This window comes from Toxotes jaculatrix, chromosome 6 (genome assembly GCF_017976425.1).
Source record: "Toxotes jaculatrix isolate fToxJac2 chromosome 6, fToxJac2.pri, whole genome shotgun sequence".
NCBI classification, from domain to species: domain Eukaryota; kingdom Metazoa; phylum Chordata; class Actinopteri; family Toxotidae; genus Toxotes; species Toxotes jaculatrix.
The window spans coordinates 16,212,869-16,235,123 of NC_054399.1; the positions used below are offsets into that span (position 1 = coordinate 16,212,869).

Here is a 22,255-nt window from a genome sequence, read left to right on the forward strand (position 1 = left end):
AAAGAACCGTCCCATGATCTAGCTATTAATGTATTTATCATTCTCGGTAAATTTTTTATTCATAAAAATAAATATTTGAAATCCAAACCCAATTTTTATGTCTTTCATAAAGAGCTACGTCAATATTTTAAATCATTAAAATGTATGGAGAAGAAGAATGCAGTGAAACTATGTGGATTAGTAGAGGAACTCAACCTTAATGAAAGCCCTTAGCACCCCCCGGTCCTTTTTCTTTTTTCTTTTTGTTTTTTGTTTCTTTTTCTACGGATGCTCTTTCAACGCTTGTCTGTTATCTTGTAATGTGCAATGTTCCTTGCTAATATGTTTGTACATTTGATATTAAAGTTACTCAAAAAAAAAAAAAAGGTTTCAACAGTCAGGATCACTTCCGCGTTCAAAAAGCTGCAGTTCCTCAGCTGCCGCTTGGGGCTGGCTCTCCATTGACCACCATGTTAAAAGGCCAACTTTACAGCCTAAAAAAACATATTTACAGCCTGGTGCATTTTTTGTTTTTGGTCTCTATTGATAGTTTCTACCTCCGTGAACACTGTGGGGGGGTCCCACAACCGTTTTAGTGTTATTTAGGCTTAAAATTCTTACATAAATTGGGGCGTGGTTACGTTGAGTGACAGCCCCATAGACAGGAACTGGCAGTTAGCTCTTTGCTAAAGCATCGGCTGGGCTAGGCGGCTACATCCAGAGGCCTCTGGCTACCTCGAGCGGCTGATGGGGGCTGCAGTGTCCGTGTTTGTTTGCCAATGTTCGGATAGGTTTTTGTGACAATATGGCTTGTTGTAGTGTAGACTGTAGTAACCGACCGTCGAAGGAGTCTGTGTTGCAGTTTTTTCGGTAAGTAAATTTCTCAGTATTTTACCTGGATGTTTGCTCTAATTAGCATGTATTAGCATATCGTGCCGCTAGCTTGTGACTTCATTGCCGATTTATGGTCGCTGCTGAAACAGATAGAGGACCGGAGCAGCTAATGTTAGGAACGCTGTTGCGGTGTGTTCCGTGCTCTCAGAGTCCGTTTATTGTGGGAATACTAGGCTACAATTTCTCATTTTTCTGTTTAAAAAGTCCGACATTTCATGGACAGAGCAGCTCCGTCAGTAAGCGGCTGCTGCTGTATGTGTGCTGCTGTATTTGTTAGTGGATAGTGTATGGAGACAGCGGTGAAAACCGGTAAATATTAAATATTAAACATTTTAATATATTATTATCATTATTTTGATGTTATCATTAATAATAATGTTTAATATAGGTTATACATATAACGTTTTAATATATTTGTCAATATGAAATAATGATTGTTTCACAGTTAAATAACAGGCTAGAAATAAATTTCCCCCCCACATCTCCACCAAACCCTGCAGCTCCATCTAAAACCTCTCTATCTGAAACAGTCATGTTTAAAACACAGCAGCAACATTATGATCTCTGTTGTATGCTCTGTGTCGCGGTCGTACGAGGTCGAGCTAGTCGGGTCGGACCCGGGGACTGTCGTGTAGTGGATGTAGCTGCGTGTAGCTGCCGCTTAGCTTGTTAGCCTGGCTGATTAGCCTTAGGCTAGCTCGGTTGCTCCGAGCTAAGTGGCCGGGTTCTCGGCCGGCTGACCCATAGAGTAACCGCCTCTCCGCCAAATATGGAAAGTACATTCCCACTAAACTCCAAGATGGCGCAGCTCAAATGCCCATGGTTTGGTCACAAAATCAACTCCCCGAAACCAATGGGTGACGTCACGGGTGCTACGTCCATGTCTTATACAGTCTATGGTTAAGTCTCATTTTGATTTTCGAGTACCTAAGATGATGTGTATAGGAGATGCAGTAAATTTCTGTAATGAACAGCTGATCCAAGCAGCTGATCCAAAATGAAGTTTGACTGACACCTGCTGTTGTACTGACAGAAGTGATTTTGAGCCACATTGTGAGCACACATGAACACAACAGCATCATGTGTGAATTTGTGCATGTATTTAAACTTTCCGTTAAATTGCATTTAATTTGTACATTATATTCTGTGCAAAATCAATGTTAACCAAAGCATTTCTTTTGCTGTTGGGTTATATTTACAGGCATGCATATTTTTTATTTGACAGCAACCACTTAAAGTGCTTTCAATATAATTGCAATGCGCACCAAAATGCCAACGTTAAGGGCCAAAATCATGCTACTCTGCCTAGGTGATAGTGTTAGTTTATCTAAGGTAATGCTGAATAATGCATAAAATTCTTTAAAAAGGAAAGTGTGTCCACACAGTATTTATTAGTAAGACTGTCCCTGACAGTTACTCTCATGTTTGATTAAACTGGTTATTGTTTTAACATTTACAAGATCAATCCATAGTAAAAAAACTGTTAATTTAATAGCTAATTGATTAATCAACTAATCGACTAATTGTTTCAGCTCTATTTACTAGGTTCTTAAAAGTTTGTGTAATTTGTGCCAGTGCTGACTTTTTCTAACACAAGCAAAGCCAGGCAGAAGGAGGTCTATAGTAGCATTTTTAGATCCTCCAATGACAATCTGATCATCAGGAATATTTGTTTTTTTTCCTGGCAAATGATTTGTGTGTTGTCTTGTTGTGGAATTAAATGCCACAGTTGAATAGTTTTGTGTGTCCACTCCTTGCATTTGGCCTGGTAATAGGACACCAAGGCATGCATTTGTTTCTCTGCAGGAGCAGCAACAGTATCAACATCATCATGTTCCACAGCAAAGAGGTTTCCATGGTGAGGCATTGTAGCATTTTTCACCTGCTTCAGAAGAAGATGGCTAGCTTAACCAAAGAGTCACAGTAACACAAGGAGGACACTGTTGGTATCCAACATGACAGCAGTGGTGAAAACCCTGATTCCAGCCCACCCTGTTGAGTTCCTCCTATCTACCAACATCCCATTTCTGGACAGGAACAATCCAGATGCATATTCAACTCGTTTCCGGGAGGACTTCCAGCCCTGTTCTTTCAAGAAAGCAGAACCTGTTCATCAGCCCATCCCAGCCCAGGTGGACCACAAGGACTTGAGGCATATCAAGGAGTGCCTGACAGAGACGATGGTTTCCTACCACCATCACCCATTGCCGCAGATAACCCGGACACCGCAATGGACCAAGCTTTACACCAACTTCAAGATGCAAACAGACCCTAGGGAAGTTACTTTCCTCACCACGCAGTCTCAGAATTTCAAGCCCCAGCACTTCCAGGCGCCTCCCACCCCCTTCCGACTAACAGAGGCCATCAAGAAGATCCAGCAGGTGGAAAAATTTCCAGACAGCACCAGCAAAGCTACCTTCACTCCACACTATGGTGTTCCTGTTGTAAAAGCCACAGTTAAACATCTGGGTAAGTGACAACATTCTCAATCTGATAATTTTACTGCATTTTCTGAGTAAAACAATAAACTCTTCAAAAAAATTGTCAGGATTACAACATCATTGCCCTGTAATGAATGACAGTAAAGAAATCTGTGTGAGGGTGTATCTCTGAATCCTGCAAGTATAGTGTAATAAAAATGAAAAATTATGCCTTTCTCTATAGAAGAGGGCTTTCCCACAATAAAAGGGGATGAGCGCCATCACAGCTTTGTCTCCCAGTACAGCAACACCTTCCAGGGAGCCTGGAGCAGAGCTGCTCAACTTGAGAAAAAGGTAACAGAGCAGCACAAACGTTTGTTCATGAACTATCATTATTATTCCAACTGAACACCACATGGCTGGTGTTCATGTTTAACTCTGAGCCTAAATATTGCATGAAAAGTCCAAATGTACTAAACAGTGGTGAAAAGTAACAAAGTACATTTACTCCAGAGATGTATTTGAATACAGTTTTGAGATCATTGTACTTTACTTGAGTACTGAGTACCTCCTCTCCACTATGTTTCAGGGGGAACTGTTGTACTTTTTACCCCATCACAGCTATAGTTATTTTTTGCTTTGATTATGAGAAGATTTTGCATTCAAAACATATGATCAAAATATAAAACACACCAATCATCCACAACAACAGAACATCCTGTGGAACACTATTTTTGTCCCCACAATGTGCATTTCTAGTTTCTCACAGGTTTACAACCCATGGTCTATAATTACTGGTTACAGTCATGGCACAGGAGATGATTTAGGAACAGCCCTAAACTGGTGTGATAGAGTGTTTAAAAAGCTGTAAAAAAAAAAAAAAAAAAGTAGTTTGACTGTCTAACTACTCAGCAGTTCTGGAGAAGCCATTTTATCACTATGAAGACAGACTATGGCCTTGAGTACCAGCACTGTCAGCTTTAAGTGGACACAAGAGTGGCAACAGTATTGACCTTTTTATGATGCTTTCCATGAAATGAGTCTTATCAGCAAAAGACCGTGACTGTCACTGTTTTTATTATGTTCTTTCTCCAGCACTCCTCAGTGTCTATGGGTGATCCTGTGAAGATTGTAGAAAGAGAGACAACCCATGCTGCGTCATTCCGCCAGCCCACTGCCTGCAGGTCTGCCGCTTTTCTGCTTCACTGAGAAAACTCCCGCCACGTGACTCAGTTTACAGCATATACACAGAGATGCCAGACAGTAGACTGTAGAAGAGACCGTGTCATCATTCAGATTTCTTTTATGGATGTGGACCTGCCATGTTTATCAGTTTGTCTTAAAGGCTTCAAAAATAACATTTTAAAGCGGTCTAAAATATTACGTTTTCCAATTTCTTACTATTTGTCACTCCTTGAAAGTTTACATTATCTGGTGTTGAATTTATCCACACACAAATGCAATTATCTTTGTGTTTGATACAGTCCACCTGTGGTGAAAGAGCGTTCGAAGCTCAACCTCGGAAATTTCTCTAAGGACTCATGGTCATCCACATCCAAAGAAGCCTTTTGTTATCATAAGCTGGGTGAGTGTTTCCTGCAATGCTTACTAAAAATCCTGATGCGATGCTAAATTTCCCATGCTGAAGACTTTTAACACATTTAGTAACAGCCCTAGGCATAAGTAAATTAAATAGCTCCTTAAGGCCTTCAAACACCAGGAAGCCTCCACATGGGCAAAGCACAAAAGTAAAGTCACCATTGCATAAATGAACTCATGTTTCTTTTGTACTATTTATGTTTGAGGAAACTGTATTGAGTCAGTAGTTTAGTAGTAACTGTACCTTTTGTTTTGTTTTTGATATTTGTTGATTGATCTGCACAATTAATTACTTGATGTTTTTTTCAAGTATGTAAATGTTATTGTTTGGTCACAGCTTTAAAATGGTTACATATATTTTTAGAGTAATGTGTCCTGCTTGTTCAGTTTCTTTTCTGTACATCACATTTGTACTGACACTCATGTTCTCTCTTAGTAAAACTGAGAAAAACACATTTACAGTTTCATCCAGAGTTTCACCAAGATGATCCAAATGACTTAGACTGTGTGTCCATGTGCAATGCTCAGTTTATGTATAGTGAGTTGCTTTTATTTTACTTTTATTTCAAACCAATCAGACTAAGATAACACAGTATTAAAGGTGAAACATTACTCTATTATTTTATTCTCACCTCTCTTGTCTGGTTGAGTCTATTTGTTTTATTTCCCAGGAGATCCGGTTGTTCTGACAAGGAGGAACAAAAATTCCAGTTCCTTACCCAGGGGGGACACTGATACCAGTCGCAACAAAGAGAGGATGTCAGTCACCACCAACAGAATCTCCTTCTCTGAAGTGAGATAACACACCATCTACTTGGCTAATTTTTTTTTGTGTTTATAATGTTACTGGTACAAACTGGTACATACTGGTGTATAAATTATAAAGCGAAAGTTTAGGTTCATTTTTGACCTTTGACCTTTGAACACATTTTCCAACAGACTGTGGAGTTGATTTTGATGGAGTTTGTTATGTTAAACTTCTGTGCAGTAAATCAATCAAGTTGTTTTCCGTCATGCTGACTATCCTCTCTATAGGTGAACCACACAGAGCCTCCGGTGTATGTGTCTGGGCCTGACCTGAGGACAAAAAGCCATGTACAGTTCAGCCCACCCTGTCTGTCAGGCCTGTACTACACAACCACAGCCAAAGAACACTACGGCAAAAAGGACAGAGAGCAGGCCAAGCCAGCCATCCAGCTGCCAGGAAAGATACTGAGCGGACCAGGTGATGGATTGGTCCTGTTTGTGTGTTTAAAGGGAGGCACATGTAGATATTAAATGTGTTTAATCTGCTTTGCAGAATCTGGGCCGAGCGTCAGCACCACCAAGACTGACTTCCTCCCACTGAAGGCCTGCAAACAGACGCCTTGTCTGTCAATGAAGAGGGTGAGAGATCGCAAAATAAACTCAAAAATGTTGGCAACATTCTCTACTGTAACAGCTGTAATAGAGACAGCAAGGGCAGAGGTGGTAATAATTGCTGTCATAGTGATAGCAATTACAATGACTCTAACTATTTTTGTCTTTACCCAGTGTAAACTTACATAATAATGATTAAATTTTGTTGTTGTCTGTTAATCAAATAGAGCCACATCAGGTTCCCACTGGCCAAACCGTACTTCAGCACCACCCACAGTGAACACTACACGGCCAAACCTTTGATCCTGCAGAGCCGTGGCTGCAGCCAGTTCTTCTCTCATTTTGACCTAAAGTGACAGACAATCACAACTTGGTCACCGGCTCCTGTGTTCTTGTCCCTCACCCTTTAAGTGACAATCACTTGAATTAAACAGGTCTCTATAAGCCCAACCTTAAAAATGTGTGATTTAAAAAAAAATCCCAATAGAAGAGGTGTGGTTCTGTTCTGATCCTGAATCATTTTGAAATGCACCTCATTAGATCTTATAATTGCTTTAAATTTCAAGCATCCATCCAACCAGTACCCCTCACATGTCACGTCACATCTCAGAGTTGTGTGTCTTTCAGTGAACTGCATGAGAATGCTCATAATCATCCAAGGGTGATGAATAAATAAACCTTTACCCAGAACAGTACAGAGGCCATCAGAGTGTGAAATGTTGAAGCAGTGTGCAAGTGCAGCTTTAGCAGTTAGGTGGCTTAAACATAAACCTTAGCCTCGTCTGTCATATTTAGGCCAGTGAGGGAAGCAGCCTCAAACTTGACTGTCCTACTTCCACCTTGTTTATACTGTCAATGCTAAACTGCTAAGAAGAAGGTTAGCGTCTGTTTCGCAGAAAGTTTCTCATCCCCTCCTTCAAGCATGATTGACCACAAAACTCTGTAAAAACAATCTATGTTGTAGCAATAACACAGCCTTGACCCTGAGATGCAGGTTCTGCTGATAAAAAAAAAGTTGGCAGGAAAGCAGATGTAAATAAACTGAATCTGGAGTTCATCAACCTGGCCAAACAGCAGCAGTCCAGGTATGGACTGGCGTGCTAACTGGCCAACAAGTCCAGATTCAGGTCCATGGGGTACAGCTGCGAGAGAGGTTGTTTTATTTTGTCCGATGCTTGCCAAATACAGATTAATTTTAAGCCAGAATTGTTCTTTCAAGACCATGGAATATATGAAAAATTCAATAATAATATTTTATATATTATATATATTATATATATTTTAGCATAATTCATAGCTTTTTTCGCCCACCTGGTCATTTGGTCGAAACAATCTACATTAGTGAGGGAACAGGTAGCAGGTCTTGCTCAAGGACACATTTCTCAGTCACACCTGTGACCTTGCTAATTTGAATCTCAGCAAATCTATTAACTATAAGAGCATAGTAGGACATAAAGTTTATTTCTTACTGAATTCTCCACTGTTTGATGAATTCATTCATCAAACAGTGGAGCCATTAGATTAAGTTTGGGCCAACATGTGACAATGAATGTAGGCTAGTTTACATCGTTTACTGTATTATATGTTGGTTTTCATGTTAGTTTATTGTTATCATTCTTCTTTTACATGGTTTTGGAATCACTTTGTGAAACAGTTCACTCTTCATACAATTCAAACACCTCATCATACGTGTATGTTCTGTACTAGTTTTTTTTCCCTATTTATATTAACAATAAAAACAAAGGAGAAAATACTTGAGTTTAAAAAGCAGGTCAGGCATTTATGTTGGGCCTCTCTTGACCCCCATTGTACATGTGAGCTTCATTAATGCCCCTGGCATCCAGAAAGCAACAAGTACTCCAGAGCTGAAATTATTGCTTGATTAATCGATTATTTTGTTGACAGAAAATTAATTGGCAATAATTTATAATTGTCTAAGACATTTTTGAGCAAACATGTCAAGACAAGATTTACTTTCTTCAAGACCAGGGCCACAAGGTGAAGGACAGACCCTGTCATAGCTGATTTTGCACTTTAGTGGAGCAAATTCTTAACAAATGTGTAAACATGGGGTTTTGGGGGCCACTGTGGGTTTGGGGCCGCTGGGCAGTTGCCAAGCCTTGCTGGCCGTTTCGTTAACAGAAGGACTCACAGTACCTTAAAAGGCCTACTTGACAACCTCTGTTGTCAAGTAGGCCTTTTATGTGTGTCTTTACCTCTTTGAATGAACCTCTGCTCGTTCAGAGATCTACCAGTAAACGATAAAAAAAAAAAAAAAACGAAGGGCCGAAATGCACTATACGCAGTTTAATTTTGAAAGGGGCAGCAGGAAAAACACCTTGTTACTCTGCGTTTCTCAGTCTGTCCACGCTGTCCTCGTCGTCCTGCTCCTCCACCTCCTCCTCCGAGGTGGAGTGGGCGGGCGTGACTCGCATGTGCTCTTCGTCATTGGTGTAAAACAGAGAGCCGCTGTGTTTATGGGCGTTTAAACATGCCACCGTTTATAAGAGCCGGGCTTCCGTTGAACCTCCGGTCTGAGTGAACACAGAGCTCGGTGTTTCTTCTGTAAACTTCGTATTCGTGAGGACCACGACGCTGCTCCTGTCCCGCAGGTGAGTTTGAGACCTTTAAATATCGAGTCAACGTTCACTGCTGGTATTTATAACACGTAGTCCCGGTTCTAAATCCTGATTGGCTGAGACCTGCACTAAGCCGTTTATAAATTTAACGTTAAAAATTCATTAGTCCCATAACATAAGCGCAGGCAGTTACGATTAAAGTATTATTTTCAAATTGCCGATTCAAAGTAAAATCAGTACTCGTGCTATATTAATAATAATAATTATTAAGTTTGCCAAAGTATTGGTTAAGTGAGAGCACGATATTGTAAAAAACAAAACATGTTAATGTAAAAATGTTAGTAACCTAGTAACCGCTTTGTTCAGTAGTGTTGAGGGTTCAGTGTCAGAGAACAATGTGATACTATATTAATTATATGTTATTAAACATTTCTGAAACGTATTTGAAAACAAAAAAACAGACACATCACTATCTATATGCAGGGCTGGTCCTGTCATGTCAGGGACCCTAAGCAGAACCACCCAACCCCACCCTGAAGGTCCCTAGAATAAACATCCACAATTAAGAACGTGTTCAGTGGATGTTTAGAAGCAATCCAGAAACATTACAAAAAAATTATATTAAAAATTGGTTACAGAACTTCACCTGTATGATTTGTTTGTTTTGGGTTCCCCTGGTGTCCACGGAAGCATAAACAGATTCTTGCTTAAATAATTTATCCCTCTTGGCTCTGGCTCTGACATTACCGTATGACATAGCTATTTGTTGTGTGTATAACCCCTATCAAAAGGTGGGTTTTTAATGTACTTATTTTCCTGTCTTCACTCCTAGCAATGACACTGAGCTCTATAAAATCTTTCGTGCTGGAGCTGGATGGTCCAGCTGATGCAGCTTTCACTGGAGGGGAGGTAGTGTCTGGCCAAGTGGTCCTGGAGCTCCGCAGGGACACTAGAGTGCACTCCATGAAGGTTCAGGGTAGAGGGGTGGCCACAGCACACTGGCTGGAGAACCGCGGCATGAACTCCGTCTATAATGACTACACATCCAAGATCACCTACTTCAGGAAGAGACAGCACCTGATCCGAGGTCAGTGGTGAGAGCTGCAGACGGTTTTAGTCCCCTGAGCGGTTAATATGCAGTTAACACTGTGTTTATTCATCGAAGTGGCTGGGCAATGAGTAAAACCTGGCTGAATTATGGCAACATCTTTTGAGGTTGTTTCTTCTTAAAAGCAACCAGCCGTCCTGCAGAGACGTTTTAAATGTAGCATATGATTTGTTGTTGAAACATGCTATGATGTAACATTAGAAAAAATATAGTTTGTCTGTGTTTTGCAAATAAAATGTAGTGTTTAAACGTAGACCTAATTAGTTATATTTTAAACAAATAAATGCCTTTTAATAGTGCCTTTTTTTTTTTTTTGCGAAGGGAGCCAAATAGGGCCAGTCAACAGGTTCAGCTGGGATGCACTGACTGGGCTTACGGTAGTCCAAAGGTGACTAGAAATAAACATGGCTATCTGAAATGCAGAATGGTACCTTCACTTCTTTATAAGGATAAGCATTTGTATTATTTGTGCTGACTTACATAGTTTGTAGTTTTGCTGTGATATACATAGTAACTGCATTTCAGCATGTATTCCAGCTGGTGGATGAAAAGTTCTCAGAATAATATGGTGTGAAATTGCTGATGTGCTTTGTCATGTACCAGCTGGTAGCCTCTGTGTCTTGTGGTCGCTGCAGTTTTCAAAATGAAGCCACCTGTGCCAAATGTGTTGCATGGAAACCTGGGAGAGAAGTTGACGCTGCCTCGTCCAGATACATCTGCCAGATAACATAATCCTAACATTAAACACAAATCCATTAGTGCTGAGTCCAAATAAACACAACTGGTTTACTGAGTGCTGTGTTGTAAAGGATTTAACACTGTAAAGTGTGAAATTCTCCTGGTGTGGCAGGCACCAGGCAGCTTAAAAACAGAGGCAGAGAATACAGGACATAGAAGCTGAGTAAATAAATTGTAGGTGGTGGTTAATGTTTCATTGGATGCTCTGTAAACAGTTGCCTCCATTTAGTTTGACTCCCCAGTCTGGTCAGACAGGTAAATATGAGTGGACAAGAGATGCAGAGTCTCAGATAAAAGCCGAGTTATTGTTGTTAAGTTTCAAAGTAGTTGAATCTAAAATGTCACTGTCAGTGTCATTTCCTGGTTATTTACTGCTGCAAGAGCTGCATCATGTATGTACTATTGGTAAGGTGCACATGGAAGGCTTTGTATGTTCATCAGGTGACTGCAAAAAAACATCACCCATTAACTGAGATACTGTACTTAAGTCCACAACTAACAAATATTTCAATTAGTAATTATCTTTCAGTTTTTTGCATTAATTATTCCAGTATTGTGAGCTTTAAAAATACTGAAATTGTGATTGCCAGTTATCAGTTGCCATCAATTAAGAGGCAACAGTTGAGATCAATAAGAGCTAAAATAGATTTTTTTCAAACCGTTAACATAGCCTGAGCAGCTGCAAAAAAATCTTTAAAAGGCTTATGTTTTATATTTTTATTTGATAAATTACCATTTCGGTCTGCCATTGTATCTATCCCTTTAACATCTGGATTATTGTAGACAAAGTTGGTAATCAATGAGGCCCATTGCTTTAATGGCAATTAAAGCATCACTCTTATAAAGTATATAAGTATTATTTACTTTCTTAATTAGCCAAAAACAAATATTTTTGACGTTGTTATTTTATCCACTGACAATTTCCCACTTGATTTTACGGAAAGTGTATTAAATCACAGGATACATCAATATCTCTGTATAAAATCACATACATCACACTGTGATATAAGATCCATATCTTTCACCCCCCAATATGATGATGTGATTACCAAAAATTACAAATTTATGATTTTGAGTGCTATAAATAACATGAAGTAATGCAGTTTTCTCAGCAATGTGGAGCCACCATAATACTGGTTTGCTTAATGCAGCCTTAACTACAGATGGCTACCATAATACTAGCTGAATAGGATGTCACATAATGGTATATGGCCACGGAAAATGCCCAAATGTCCCCACAATATAACTCTGCAGATAAGGTATTTTAAGGATTTTCTAAGATGGTTAATACAGATATAAAACATAACAAAAATTAAGGTATAAATTAAGAACAAAATGTATAAAGTCATATAAAGCCGTTTTTTAAAAATCTGAACAAATGTTAAATGCACTTCTGTTGTTATGAAAGAGAACAATTCTGTTACATGTTTTACATGAATGGAGGTTAGGTTCTTATTTACTTCCCAAAATCCTTTCAGGGACAAAATCTGTTTTATTCACCCTCCACGTTTGCTCATACAAGCGAGTGGGCGAGTGGGATGTTGTGTTTAGTTCTGTTTAGTTGGGACTGCAGCAGCAAGAAATGAGTAGAAGGTGAAAGACAGAGGAGAAAGGAAGGAAAGAGGAAGGGGTGGGGGATGTTTAAAAAATGCAGTCTGCGTTGCTGTGGCAACCAGGAAAACACCATGTGGCTCCCCCTCTGTCCCACTGTCCTCCACCCTGCAGCCATCTGCTATTCTCCATTCATTTGAGAATATTGTGTTATTTTCATCTCATGCATGTTTTAGTTTTTCATAAACAGTTTTTGTTGTTTGTTTTCCCTTTAAAGTTAACTTGTCAAACTTGTCTCCTGCTATCATCACAGAGGAATTATACTTTCTCAAGCCCCTGTCTGCTCTAAAGTATGTAGGGCTTCAATGCTAATATTTATTTGATTATGTTTTGTACTTAGCAGCTCTGGTGAACAAAGAAGAACTCAGGAATAAATACATTTACTTTAGTCTGCAACAGGGGCAAACATTGTTTTAGCCATAATTAGGCTGATCATACTCCTTTCTGCACAACACAACTGTTTATCAGGCCCACAGTTCTGTGCATTGCACCAAATGTTCATCTTATCACAGACCAGGGGGCCCTGGTGATGCCAAGTGCTGCTTCTTGTCACCAGCAGGTGGCATGCTAAGCTTTAGTTTTACCCCAGACCAGGGCTTTATCAATACATTTAACAACTTCCCAAATATCTCCCAATACAAAGAGTTTTACTATTTGTTTGTTACTTACTTACCTGCCTACTTGCTTACTTGCGTATTTATTTATTTATTTTATAAATTAACTGCTTATACTGAAAGTAATATGCAGTGAAAACTTCCATGCACTTTCTACTATTACACCAACCTGCAAGGAGTAAAATGAGAGTCACATTTCAGCATAATGTACCTAGAGTTTTACAACATTCTCCAGATTCACACACATCTCCAGGCTATAAAACATGCTGGTAGTCCTGCAGCTGAGCACACTGCCTCCACATCACCAGTTGGTGGCAGTGGACAGCTAACTCCTCATCCCCTGGAACAAAGGAGTAAACAACTTTGTTTTTCTCAGACCGGTCTTGATTCTTGTACGAGGGCTTTTGAACTGAATGAAGAGAGTAACCCAACTTTTAAGTCTTTGTCTGGTTTATTTCATTTCAGCTTATTTGATTTCAGAGGAGTTTGGAAGGACACCAGTTCTGCCCAGAACTAGCTTTGTTTGCAAGTGTTGGAAGTGGATTTTTGGTTTTTAAAAGGCTGCGTGGGTGCTATGATTCATGCAAGTGATCCAGTTGCTGAGCATGTTTACTTTGAGTGGTGACTTGTAGTTCTCCTGTGCTATCTCTGTGGTATGGCTTTAGTATTGAAGGTACAATGTCTGTAGTTGTTTTTCACAAGGGGATTTGGTGCATACATTGCATGCTTTTGTACATAGCTTTGTGTTTCCCATGTGTGTTGCAGGCAGTGTAACAGCATGTTCAAAGCGACTCAGGACAAGTGGAATAAACAGCTTTGGTCCAGAGTAAAACTGTTTTCCTCTGAGCTGTGCAGGGAGGATCTCTGCCAGACTGAGGCATGCTCAGTAGGCCTGTTTTCTTCTAAGAACCTGTAACCATCAATCATCACCAGGCCCTGTTTTCCTCTGCTCCCTCCACACCCAGTCTGCCTGTTTATTATGCTGCCTTCATGTTCAGTCTGGAAAGAAGAGCTGCACTTACGTAGCCCAACTAAGTGATCAGTAGAATTAAGGAAGTGGGAATTTTAAAAGCCACCCAAGCTGTCAAAATGTGTCAGGCGAGTGGCTGTCATGGGAGTTGCGGAAGCTTTGTGCCTTTAGTTTCATTTTCGTTCCAATTTTGTAAACGCTGTGACACCATGAGTTGGTTTCGTTCACAGCCTTTGTCTGGACTTGTTCAGATATTTTTGTACCTGGTATCGCCTCCTATACCAGGAGTGAACCAGTAATTGTGCAGTATTTAGTTTCATTTTCATAATGGTTGTCATTTTTTGTAAATGCTGACACAGCAAGGTGGTTTTGTAGAGGGTTTTTGTCTAGACTTGCTCTGAAGTTTATGACTGTTGTCTCATCCTACACCAGCAGAGCAACCGTGTAAATGTGCAGAAAGAAGGTAAAAACTGAAGGTTGACTACTAAATGAAGCACAACACAATTTTGTTGGCCTGATGGGGATTTTTTCCTTTGTGTAATGATGCCTTAAACAATGCCTTAAACAATATCAACCCAATACAACACGACTGATTTCACACGTCGCACCTCCTCCCCTCTGTTTGAAAGTGTGTTTGTTATTGGAAACAGCTGCTGCAGTGTTTGCTGTAAACCTTCACACTCCAAGTCTTCAACTCTTGACCGAATAAAGCCGTGAAACGCAGCCATATGTCTTATTTATGTCTTCAGAGCTGAAACGTCGGTGCCAAACAAGAGCAACTGAAGGCAGCATCGGCCGGCCTTCAAACCTCTCCTGAGGTCTTGCATAATAAATTCAGCAAGTCCCGCCCACGCTTTCAGGCTGCAAACATAGGCAATATAAAAAGGCTGCAAGCAGGGCTGCCGTAAGAAAGCGATCAGCAGTTTGAGCTTTAAACGAATGAACGAAATTCATCTGCAGCCTGAAGACTCACTTCAGCACACGGAACAAGAATAAAGGAATCACCCACTTTTGTATTTGAGAGGACTCGCACAACTTTCAAAAAATGATTTTCGACAAGCTGAAAAAGTTTGACATCGTCTTCGACTCTCCGGAGTTGGACTGTCCTCCGGTGTTCAGCAGCGGCGACGTCGTGTCCGGACGGGTGTTGCTGGAACTATCCGGGGAGAGCAAGGTGGACTCCCTGAAGCTCCATGCCGAAGGTTTCGCTAAAGTGCACTGGACCGAGTCCCGGTCCGCAGGCTCCAGCACCGCGTACACCCAGAACTACAGCGACGAGGTGGAGTACCTGAACCGGAGAGAGGTGCTCCTGCAGGCAGGTCAGTCCGCTGTGATAGGCTCGGTGATGGGAGAGGGTACATCCTGTCTGTAAACGTGTGAAATGGTCAACATATAGGGGATCAAAACCTCAAAAACCAGCGTCCTTACAAAAGCCTAACGAATGAAACAATAGTACAAGTGGGTTATTCGCCTGGGGACATTGGGCGAGTTGTTTGTTTGGAAACTGGGAAGAGTGTTGTTTTCATGACTTAGTATGAGATTTACTAAGTTGTGTAAAGGTCTAATGGAGTCAAACATTTTGTAGTTTTGTACGCGGACTCTCCTGAGACGATCTGTTGTTTTTGGCACGATTTATAAACTTTTTGTACCGTACCTGCAAAGTTGACTGATAAACACTCAACGAATGAAACAAAAGTCAAACAGGATGACTTTTTTGCGGGGGGGGGGGGGGGACTGCTGGCCATTTCTTCTGTCATATGAGAAGTTTTACTGTTGGTCTTCACTTGATATGCAAGTATAAACCTTACTGTATAAGAAGAGGGCAAAACATGCAGCAACAGCTGTCTATACACTGATTTGTTCCTGTGAATACATCTGTAAAAGGAAATAGCACATCTGACTGTTTTTTTTTTTCATTCAGAGAAAGTCCTGGGTTGTTTTTTCTACCTGGTGATATGAGTGTGAGAGACTGGGGTTTCTGTCTTCATTCATTCGGCTCAGAGTTGTTTTGGTTTGAAGTGCAGACAGGAAATTCACAACCAGGGCTTAGACCATATTTGCCTGCAGAGTTCAGTTTGTCTGCCTCCACTGGTCTTTGAAAACCTGCATACAACCAGCAATAAAAAAAAAACATTAAACGTAATGTCAGTGTAGTTATTAGTATATAAATAAGGTTGTTTTTTGGGGTTTTTTTGAGGCGTGCTTAAAAAAAAAAGTGTTCACAGCAACTACTTTACCCATTAAGAGGATTTGATAGTGACAGTATTGTAACTTAAATCAAATAGGAGCTTGCAGCTAACAAAGGGACACAAAACACATTGAGTCTGTTAAACGCAAACACGTGTTCCTGGACCTGTGCAACCAAGGGAGTGAAAAAACAGAGCTGTTGAGACGGGCTGCATAATACAGCTTGAGGAAAACATGTTCTCAGTCAGCACAATGGAGCAAGAACCGCCCCTCTGAGCAAGCACAGAAGCCATGTGATTGCCAAGAAAGACAGAGAGATTTCTATTTCAGCAAAAGTCATGCTTAAAAGATCTGTTCAAACAAATGTCCTCTAGTCCCAGAAAGGAAGTGAACGAAACAAGTGAATTAACTATAACATAAATGTATTTTTTTTTCTCTTCCCTTCAGATAATGGTGAAGTGACTGTCCTTCCTGCTGGCAGACATGAATTCCCATTCAGCTTCCAGCTACCAGAGGAGACACTGGTCACCTCCTTTGAGGGGAAACATGGCAGCATCCGATACTGGGTCAAAGTTAAGCTACACAGGCCATGGGCCACCGTCAGGAAGCTCAAGAAGGAGTTTACAGTCATCGAGCCCATTGACATCAACACACCAGCCTTACTGGTGAGCATCTCAGCCCTCACTTTTCAGGAATGCTTATTTACACACTTCATGGTTTTCCAGGTTTTCTTAGGCACTTGCTCATTGCGTGTCATCCTTCTCAGGCACCACAGGCTGGAACGAAGGATAAGATGGCACGGACATGGTATCGCAACTTTGGACAGGTGTGTGTAACAGCAAAGATTGACCGCAAAGGCTACACACCAGGTAAGAATCTGCCATTTGAAACAACTCCTTCTATAAATGCGTTTTTTGTTGACAGTATTAGAAGTGTCTGCGATTTCTAACATGCTTTCCCTCTCTGCAGGTGAGGTGATACCTGTCTTTGCGGAGTTTGACAACTCTACCTCCAGATCAATTGTGCCCAAAGCCTACATCACTCAGACACAGACGTTCATCGCCCGCGGCACCATGAAACAGAAGCGCTCAGTGGTGGCCACACTGTGCGGTGACATTGTGGGTGCCAGATGCCGGGAGACTTGGCACGGTCGTGCCATTAAAATCCCACCTGTGGGCCCCTCCATCCTGCAGTGCCGTATCATCAAAGTGGAGTATATGCTCAAGGTGAGCTTAGTCAACAGCAGCTTTATTTATGTATTCATTTTTATTTTGAATGCCGTGTCCCCTGTTGCTGGATTCAACAGTTCTCCACGTTCCCCTCTAACAGGTTTGTGTTGACGTTCCTGGAACATCAAAGCTGTGTCTGGAGCTGCCCCTGGTCATAGGCACCATCCCTCTCCATCCCTTCGGCAGCCGCACCTCCAGCGTCAGCAGCCAGTACAGCGTCAACCTGGAGTGGCTGCGTATGGCCATCCCTGAGCAGCCTGAGCGTAAGTGCAAACACAGGATTATAGGGTAGGATAGGATGGTCTTTTTTCACTCACTTTTTTCAGCCTCTCAGATTGTTTCAAATAAACACAATGCTCTTAATTGTCTTTTGCACCATTTTTTATGATGCATAGCCTGTGCTCTGGGATGTTTGCACTCTTGCCACACATCTTGCTAGTAGGCTTGATTCACAGGACCAGCTAAAAGAAATTCATTAAGTTTTGCTTTTGAAGAGTTTCTGTAGCTTCTATATTAAACTACCAGTTTTTGGGCCTGTTTCCTCTTTTATTTTTATGATCACTGACTGCCAAAATCCCACTGTGTCAGATGCCAACGTGCATAAACAAACAAAGATTTCGATTCAGCTGAGATGTTTGATCAAATCAGTGTTTGTTAGTGCGAAAGGCAGTAAATGTTATGTGGGTTTTTAAGAGTTTTAAGGGCAGTGATGACTCAGCAGCTTAGTGTTTGGACCTGTACTGTTCTGTTGAGTCAGACCAGTGGACTAATCCTGCCTCTTTCCCTGCAGCTCCTCCAGATTACAGCTCTGTGGTGACAGAGGAGGAGGCTGAGCATTGCACCAGCACGGTGGTCCCACAGCCAGCTGAGGACCTGAGTGGGATCCTGGAGCGCCCCCTCATGGCTTTTGTCCAAGAGTTTCGCTTCCGACCTCCGCCGGTGTACAGTGAGGTGAGTCACCAAATGCTTGAAGCAATACACACCCTCACCCATGGTTTACTTTCTTTGATTGGCACATATAAAAGCTTACAGAGGTTTTTTTGTGTAAATACATTTTAAAACATCCCTAAAGCACCAGTTCCCTGCCAAACATACTCTTGAGATCACTGCTGAATTGTATAACAGTATTTACATGAAAACATATCTGTGGGTGTAGGCTGAATGTAGGCAGAATGTCATAGGTCTGAATTTTTTGCTTGGAAAAAGACAGAATTTTCTGCTTATTTAACTGCCAGCTTATGTGTCATTATTTTCATTTTCTGCCTACAGATTGACCCCAACCCTCAGTCCTGCAACATGAGACCTCGCTGCATGACGTGTTGAACCAACGAGTCTTACCTGAGAGTCAAGCGACTAAAATGAATGAAATGAATCAAGAGATTTGTCTTCTCCTGGATTACTTCTCTCTGATAAATGGCACCTGGTCCCACCAAGTGTTGTGGACGGGGACTGGAGCGCCACAGAGAGGTCAGGATAGGAGAAGGAGCTCACAGGAACTGGGTGTCAGTAGAGGAGCTGCCACTTCATTTCCAGTCCATAAAGTGGACGCTTTCCTATTCTGTTGAAAGGGGAGCAACTTCTCTACATCAGTTCCTGTCCTCCCCAAGTGATTTTTGGCTCATGATGATGTGAGCTGCAAATACCTCCCAATCAACGATTCCTTCACATGAAGAGATTTTTGAGATTTAAGGAGTTTGGGACATACTCGGGGGGAGGGGGGGAGGGGGTCACTTGATATTTGTCAGTTGGAGAGTTGGAGTTGCAACTAACATTCAGATGTTTGGAAAAAAACTCCTGATAAGTGCAATTGTTGTCTTCAGTTTCCAACTCCCCTTTGCCTGGCAACACAGTAGACTTTAACAACCTACATTGCTATGCATTGTGTGACTCAACAGCAGTGTGCCTGTTATGATTTCTACTGTTACTTAAGCACATACTGTCTCTGAATATGTGACGGTGGCGCAGATAAGTCAAATAAGTATGTGTAGATGTATTTTATGCATGCAGGTAACTATGTAAAAGGGAAAAATATGTATGCCTTAATTATCTGCAGTGGGAGATTGCATGAGAGTTTCAGGGAGTTATTCTCTCATAGAGTTGAATAGAAGTGAATGTATTCGGAAAGAACGTAGAACAAAAACGGTTGGATTGTATGTGGATGAATTCCAAGAGAAGTGTTGTGTTAAACTGAAGTGTCAGATAGCTGTGGTTGTTGATTTTAGCAGCAGTTATTAAATAGGATGAGCAGTTTGTGTATAAAGCTGCACAAGGCTCATAGATTAGCTCTTCCAGCTGCTAAACAAAAGGAGGAGGAGGAGATGGAGACCCCTGAGCCATGTGGTCTGAAGCTTTTGATGGGAGCCAGATGCCTCAGTGCTGTGGGGTGCTTTACAAAGCTCAACCAGAGCACACAGCTCAGCTTTCAAGCTGGAGATACCACTGAAATGTATGGACAAAGAACATTCCACAAACTAACTCGAGGATTATGTTTTATCCTCAACTTCCAAAAAACTGGTCTTCAGGGTCAGCTGTGCAACTTCCGTGGCACACACTGAAAAACCAATTTTATTTTTATACAAATGCAATTGTTGATTCACAATATCGCCAAAGTTTCGTATTAGTTTTTTTTATAATAAAAAATAAGTTTAAATGGATGTTTGTATTCAGTGTTTCCTTCAAATCTTCACTGGTATGTAAGCTTTCTTAGGGAGTCTAGCACCTCTGTCTACCATGTTGCATGCCAATGGACTGGTACATCATGTTCAACAGTTGTGAGTCAAAACTATATTACTGCCAAGGGCAGGGTTCACTGGAGAAACAGGCTACTCTCATTGGATCAAAACAATAATTAGAGACAGAACTTGCGCCTGTGACAGCTCTAATACTGACAACTTGCGCAATCCAGTTTTTCTGGATCAAATCTTGTACAATTTGTACTATGTTTACATGAATTTACATGGATTTCTAACGAGTATATCTGCTATTTTTTGCCACTTATAAACACGTAACACATAGTAACAAACAAGCAGCACTGGTGAATTACTCTGTACACAATGTTACACAAAGCTGTAAACAGGGCTGAAGGCCAAACTAAGGGAATTCTCTGGGGTTTATTCACCAAACCACCTTAAAGTAGATGGACAGAGAGCTTGTTCAATGCAGCATTGAGGAAAGAGAAATGTTTCAGGGAGAAGCTTATAATCACACAATACATGAAAGAACAACACAGATATAAAAAAAAAAAAACAATTGTAAATAAAGCAAAAACACATTGGGCATTGTTTGTTTCCAAATTTAGCAGTAAAACAATTAATAGATCATCAACAATTTTGATAATCAATTAAACATTTAGATCATTATTCAAACCAAATTATGAGAGATTCTAAGGTTCCAGCTACTTCAGTGCAAGGATTTGCTGTTTATTTCTGTTTTATAGTATTGTAAACAGAATTCCTTTGGATTTTGAACTGTAAATCAGACGAAACAAGCAATTTTATAGACCAAACAGTTAAGAGAGCACTCAATAGAAACCCTGGTAATGAAATAAACATTAGGTCTGGCCTTAATAAAAACAAATGACAGAACTGTTGTTGATCCCAGGCTTTCCTCTTGCAAAGCCAGGAAGAGCAGCTTCTCTGGTAATAGTGGCATTGATAAAGTAGCATACATTGAAAAACATTATTCTGTTCAACTAACCTTGTGTACACAAACATATGTCTGTTGATACTTGAGAGGAACCCTTCAAAATAGCTGTAAGGTGTCAAAATATGCCAAATAAAACCTATATCTTAGTAAGACCTCAAAATGTCATAAAAGATGTCATACGGCCGTAAGGAGTCAAAATATGCCAGAAAAAGTCATATTTTAGAAAGACCTCAAAATGTCATAAAAAACGTCATAGTATAGTAAGGCGTCAAAATCGGCCAAAAAAAGTCAAAAAAATTTTTGACCTCAAAATGTCATAAAAAACGTCATAGTATAGTAAGGCGTTTTTTTCGGCCAAAAAAAGTCAAAAATTTTTTTGACCTCAAAATGTCATAAAAAACGTCATGGTATAGTAAGGCGTCAAAATCGGCCAAAAAAAGTCAAAAAATCTTTTGACCTCAAAATGTCATAAAAAACGTCATAGTATAGTAAGGCGTCAAAATCGGCCAAAAAAAGTCAAAAAATTTTTTGACCTCAAAATGTCATAAAAAACGTCATGAAGCTGTAAGGCGTTTTTTTCGGCCAAAAAAAGTCAAAAAATTTTTTGACCTCAAAATGTCATAAAAAACGTCATAGTATAGTAAGGCGTTTTTTTCGGCCAAAAAAAGTCAAAAAATGTTTTGACCTCAAAATGTCATAAAAAACGTCATAGTATAGTAAGGTGTTTTTTTCGGCCAAAAAAAGTCAAAAATTTTTTTGACCTCAAAATGTCATAAAAAACGTCATAGTATAGTAAGGTGTTTTTTTCGGCCAAAAAAAGTCAAAAAATGTTTTGACCTCAAAATGTCATTAAAAACGTCATAGTATAGTAAGGCGTTTTTTTCGGCCAAAAAAAGTCAAAAATTTTTTTGACCTCAAAATGTCATAAAAAACGTCATAGTATAGTAAGGCGTCAAAATCGGCCAAGAAAAGTCAAAAAAATTTTTGACCTCAAAATGTCATAAAAAACGTCATAGTATAGTAAGGCGTTTTTTTTCCGCCAAAAAAAGTCAAAAAATGTTTTGACCTCAAAATGTCATAAAAAACGTCATAGTATAGTAAGGCGTCAAAATCGGCCAAAAAAAGTCAAAAATGTTTTTGACCTCAAAATGTCATAAAAAACGTCATAGTATAGTAAGGTGTTTTTTTCGGCCAAAAAAAGTCAAAAAATGTTTTGACCTCAAAATGTCATTAAAAACGTCATAGTATAGTAAGGCGTTTTTTTTTCGGCCAAAAAAAGTCAAAAATTTTTTTGACCTCAAAATGTCATAAAAAACGTCATGT

The 22,255-nt window shown here is 40.2% G+C and overlaps 2 protein-coding genes across 3 annotated transcripts; both read left to right on the forward strand.

Annotated features, from left to right (window-relative positions):
• The first annotated feature begins 701 nt into the window (after window positions 1-701).
• On the forward strand, window positions 702-8,681 carry LOC121183007. The gene is made up of 9 exons (XM_041039759.1): window positions 702-849; window positions 2,680-3,342; window positions 3,538-3,647; window positions 4,389-4,477; window positions 4,778-4,878; window positions 5,564-5,685; window positions 5,928-6,117; window positions 6,193-6,278; window positions 6,479-8,681. Exons 2-9 carry the CDS (start codon window positions 2,829-2,831, stop codon window positions 6,605-6,607), a joined length of 1,341 nt encoding a protein of 446 aa, XP_040895693.1. The 5' UTR covers window positions 702-849; window positions 2,680-2,828; the 3' UTR covers window positions 6,608-8,681.
• arrdc2 (arrestin domain containing 2) lies at window positions 8,680-19,941 on the forward strand. Of its 2 annotated transcripts, none has more exons than XM_041039760.1 (8): window positions 8,680-8,695; window positions 14,785-15,190; window positions 16,506-16,723; window positions 16,825-16,927; window positions 17,028-17,284; window positions 17,388-17,550; window positions 18,078-18,238; window positions 18,557-19,941. In XM_041039760.1, exons 2-8 carry the CDS (start codon window positions 14,917-14,919, stop codon window positions 18,608-18,610), a joined length of 1,230 nt encoding a protein of 409 aa, XP_040895694.1. In that variant the 5' UTR covers window positions 8,680-8,695; window positions 14,785-14,916; the 3' UTR covers window positions 18,611-19,941. The 2 variants fall into 2 exon arrangements, with proteins under 2 accessions (XP_040895694.1, XP_040895696.1); XM_041039762.1 differs by lacking the exons at window positions 8,680-8,695; window positions 14,785-15,190 and adding exons at window positions 8,731-8,863; window positions 9,663-9,917.
• Window positions 19,942-22,255: the final 2,314 nt, after the last annotated feature.